The sequence below is a fragment of the Apostichopus japonicus genome, chromosome 1 (assembly GCF_037975245.1).
Source record: "Apostichopus japonicus isolate 1M-3 chromosome 1, ASM3797524v1, whole genome shotgun sequence".
Lineage (NCBI taxonomy): Eukaryota > Metazoa > Echinodermata > Holothuroidea > Aspidochirotida > Stichopodidae > Apostichopus > Apostichopus japonicus.
In genome coordinates, this window is record NC_092561.1 from 9,666,173 (window position 1) to 9,670,573 (window position 4,401).

General features: G+C 36.2%; 1 protein-coding gene across 2 annotated transcripts in view; it reads left to right on the top strand.

The window, feature by feature from the left end:
• The window catches only part of LOC139966892 (ras-related protein Rab-21-like), a 178,118-nt gene extending 174,267 nt beyond the window's left edge, over positions 1-3,851 (top strand). For both annotated transcript variants that reach the window (XM_071970364.1, XM_071970355.1), the window contains one exon: positions 245-3,851. In XM_071970364.1, coding sequence (XP_071826465.1) covers positions 245-381 — 137 coding nt within the window. In that variant the 3' untranslated portion in view covers positions 382-3,851. The remainder of the gene's footprint in view (positions 1-244) is intronic.
• Positions 3,852-4,401: the final 550 nt, after the last annotated feature.

Below are 4,401 nucleotides of genomic sequence, written 5' to 3' on the forward strand. Positions count from 1 at the left end.
GTCATACATAGGTCGATCTGCTATGACTGTCTTCCTCGATTGGCTAATTGTATTCAGCCATCAAACAGAACAAATTTTAAATTCGTTTGAGATAGTTAACTCTTCCGACACCATCTGCAGTCAAAATAATGAAATATCGCTTTTGTGGCTGAAATGGTTACTATTGTACACTATCCTATATTCTTCATGGGTTACCGTGGGAACACCTCCATCATATTTTCTTTCCCTCTCTGTCTCTTACCAGATATGCTCGAATCGAGCTCCTCCGATCTCTTGGGTGGCGGGTCCAGCAGTGGCAGCAACGCTCGAAAGTCTAAGACCGTGACCATCGTAGACGATGAAGCAGCCAATGAGAGCTCAGGAGGGGGCGGGTGTTGCTAGGCGTAACAGAACACGTCATCGGCTTGGAGTCTGATTCCAAATCTTCCGTCGTACGAGGAGAAGAATTGGATTGAATCGGGGGAAACCATCGATGTATTTGTTTCCCCGGAGCAGAAATGATGCTTGCTATGAGTCTTTCTGTCTGTAGTTTAAAAAAAAATTCTAAAAAAAAAATTGTAGGAAAGATGAGGAGGTATAAACAGCCTCAGGTTTCATTTACCTGTCTGGTTGTTTGATTGAAATTTGAGAAATAATTATTGATAATTAGTTAATCATTCATGCAATTGATTGAGGATTGCTAAAGTTGAAGCATGAGCCGTTGAAACCCATCTCTGATGTGGTGAGGGGGAGGGGGAGGTGAAGGGGACAGGAAATTTGTCTCTCAAGATTATGAAAGGTTTACTGTAGGTTACAGATAATTTTGACTCACAGTGAGTACGATATCTGACGTCTGTAATTTGAAAGTCTATGGGTTGTAGGTGTAAATACTGAGCAGCAGTTTCATCTAGTGGATGTAATGAATTTATAAAGCTGACCGTGATCCATTGATTAAGCTTAAGTCAAAGCCGGACTGATTTCTAAGGATACTCCAGTGTTCTGAGAAATGTTAGATCGTAGATGTTGTCAACAAGACAACCCAGTATTGTTTACATAGAGTAAAGGCTCTTAGTGTTGGCTTGTGTTGCACCTTGTTAATCATAACTACCTGCTACCGTAGGCAAATGAGCGAACGGATGGTTCTGGGGTCTTGAAACAGGCAGTGGCTTCTGTGCTGCGGACAAAACTAGCACTAGCCGAGACTACAGAGCAAGTCGCCGCCCTTCACCATGTCAAATCCTCAGGTCCTTGATTGTCCAGGACCAGCTGTATACCAGTACCGAACCAGTAAGCTTGTAGGCCAAACAGCCTGAGATTCCAGGTTGTCCAAGAGAAAACAAGAAAACTTTCTTTTAAATCAGTCCCATGAGGTCTGTCGATTTTGCTTGTTGTACAGTTTTTTTTTCGCCCTTTTTCTAGGGTATTGTCATGATATCTTCAAGTGCATGTAAAAACTTTCATGAAAGTGGATGTATGATTCTTATTCATAGCTAATTTTTTTTTTATTATTAAGTGTTTAGCTTCAGTCTATTATCGTATTTTTCCTAGATTCTAAATATTCAAGAAAGAGATTGAAGAGAAAATGAGTTTGGCCCGTTATATGAGATACCTGCGATAATTTATTGATTTTATCCTAGATATTCAAGCATCTTTATATTATTCTTATTTTAATTGAGTTTGGTTTTTTTCTAATTTTAACATAGATTTTTATTTTGAAAAAAAAAATAGGGCAAAGATTTTTTCAGTTCCTATTAAGTCCTTTTGTTTTAGACTTTTATCGATTGATGGAATGTGAGTTTGGAAGTATCGCATTGATTTTTTTTTTTTAACCTTAATTAAAAACAAAGATTGAATTCTACTTTTAAGGAAAGTTTGAATGACAGAAAATAGACAAGATTTTATGATGATCGTGATGATATTGCAATAGTCTGAAATTTTGCCCGGTTATTCAGAATTAGCCTACAGAATCGCTGGAGTTGTGATCAACCAGTGTCATGGTAACCACTTCTATGACAACCAAAAGCAAGGAATTCCTGTGCTGTCAACCACAAATCTGCTTAAAAGCAACCTTTTTTGGGCTACTATGAAAAAATATTGAAGTTCCTTAACATTGCAGTTAACTAGCATAAGCAGTCATTGTTTGTAATTGTTTTAGCGTACCGTCAAGATTTGGGATACCTTGTGTTAATTCAATAATTTTGTTGTTTTCTGATCATTGATTCTACCACATTTTGTTGTTGTTATTATTATGAAATGATACAAAATAGTATTTTATATGATTTCTTTGGGCAGAATTCATCAAGTTTGGATTTTTTTCTTCTTCTCATAAACTTGGGTCGTCTATTGTACAATATAAAAATTGCTTTCTTCAATTTGTGTCATATTTCGGTTTAACATGGCTTTATGTTAGCTGAATATGCAACTTGTCTAATCCTTGGAGTGTCCATGACTACTGGTCCACAAATTTGTATAATTAATAAAAGTTGGATTAAGTTTATGAAAGTAGATATGGTCCATGGTATTTATTTTTTCAACTGATGTTGTGGATGGTTTGATGGAGGGATGTTGGTTAAGGAAATGATGCACTTATGGTCAATAGTTGGGCTTATATTTTGTTGTTAAACAGCTGTCCATACTTTTAATACTTGAAGGGGATTTACAGGTGAATTTGGCAATTGTGTGAACATGAACTTTACTGTCATTCATGAACGACTTGCTTTAATCTTCATTCTTATGGGTGATATATTTGATTATTTCTATCTGATATGGGTTTCTATTTAAACTAACAAATTGTGAAGTCAAACTCTAATTTCTCTTGTTGATTTTCTTACTCTTTTTAAAGGTTGACATGAAACCAGGAGCACTGTCTCCAAATCAAGTGTGTCCTGTTCCTTCTAGTAACTTTAAAAAGGAAATATTCGTCACGGATGAACCAGTGTCGTGTTTCAGTTTTTACATCTTTCACTTTTGTTCATTTTACGAATGCACCAAATTTTTGAAGGACCATTTCTTTTGTTTTAATAATCTTAACTCTGAACTAATATGCTGTTTCAATCAGAAGGGAAAGGGTACTAATAGGTTTATATCAGTATTTTAGCTCAATACAATATAAGATGGACGTTGATCAAAGTAGCTATCATAGGGTAACTGGGAAGTGCAAAATCTCGGACCAGGATTCATAACCCTGTTAGCATTAGCTGTGTAGTTTGGACATTTCAAGGACGACAGTGGTATATGCTTCAAAATCACCAGTATTGGCACAAACATTTAGTATGTAAATATTGCTGGAAGTTTTACAGAAAGAACCATTGCAGTAGTTCCCCAACATTGCAGGTTACTCCTTGACAGCAAGGAGAGCGTCTAATCATCGTACCTATCATTTCTGGCACTTTTACTTTGAGAGTCACATTTTCATGCTTGGTCGTATGGTGGGATCTCCAAATTTCACATGCCAAAATCTTAACCCCCCCCCCCCAAAAAAAAAAAAAAAAAAACTGAAGTAGGCCTACATTTAGGCTGGAGTTGTGGATATAATATGTTTGTATAGTACATGAGTTTTATTTGAATTTAGAAAGCTAATTAAAATTTGACAGGCCTGCAATATTACCATACTAAAGTTTGGGACCAATACTGATGATGTTTGGGACGTAGAATTTAAAAATTGCTTGATGTAGGGCCTCAGCATTACTGCGTTTGATTCGTCTGCAACGTAAAGAATACCATCAGTTTCATTTTATAAAATGCTAGCTGTCTGCTTATTTACTATCCCGCTTGTTTGGAATAATAGATCCCTCACGTGTGTATGTATGACTGTGGTAAGATTATATTCAAAATTATTATTTGAAAAGAGGAAAAAAAATGTAACAACTCAATTGCACTGTGTCGTGTTACATCTTTACTTTCACAGTTTTTTAATTCTCTTGTTATTACCTCAATAACAACATTACAAAAGATCTGTTTATTGTATATTATTGTGCCGGGTTCATATCTTTAAAGACATCCTCGATAAAATAGACTTAATCCAATCCCTTAAAAGGGTCAGTCATGTGTGTTGTGCATACGTATACGGTAGAGCGGTAGTGGGCGTATTTCAAAACCTAGAAAACCCAAGCCGAAGACGACACCGCCATCAGCAACGCAGCATTACTTTTCAACTTGTTTTACGAAAATAACTCATTCGATTTCATTCGTCAGGCCTAAATTAGACTGTTATCCATGGATGTACCAACCCGTGATGATGAAACGTCAGATAATTTGTGTTAATTCTATTGGAAATATGTTTCCGTTATTAAAGTTGTGAGTAATGGGTCCAAAGTCTGTTAATTTTTGTCAACCACTCGTCATGATCACGTCTACAGTGATCATCTGACTAAAACAACCAGTGACGTCATTTCTAAATTTTACGTTTACTGTACCGTACCT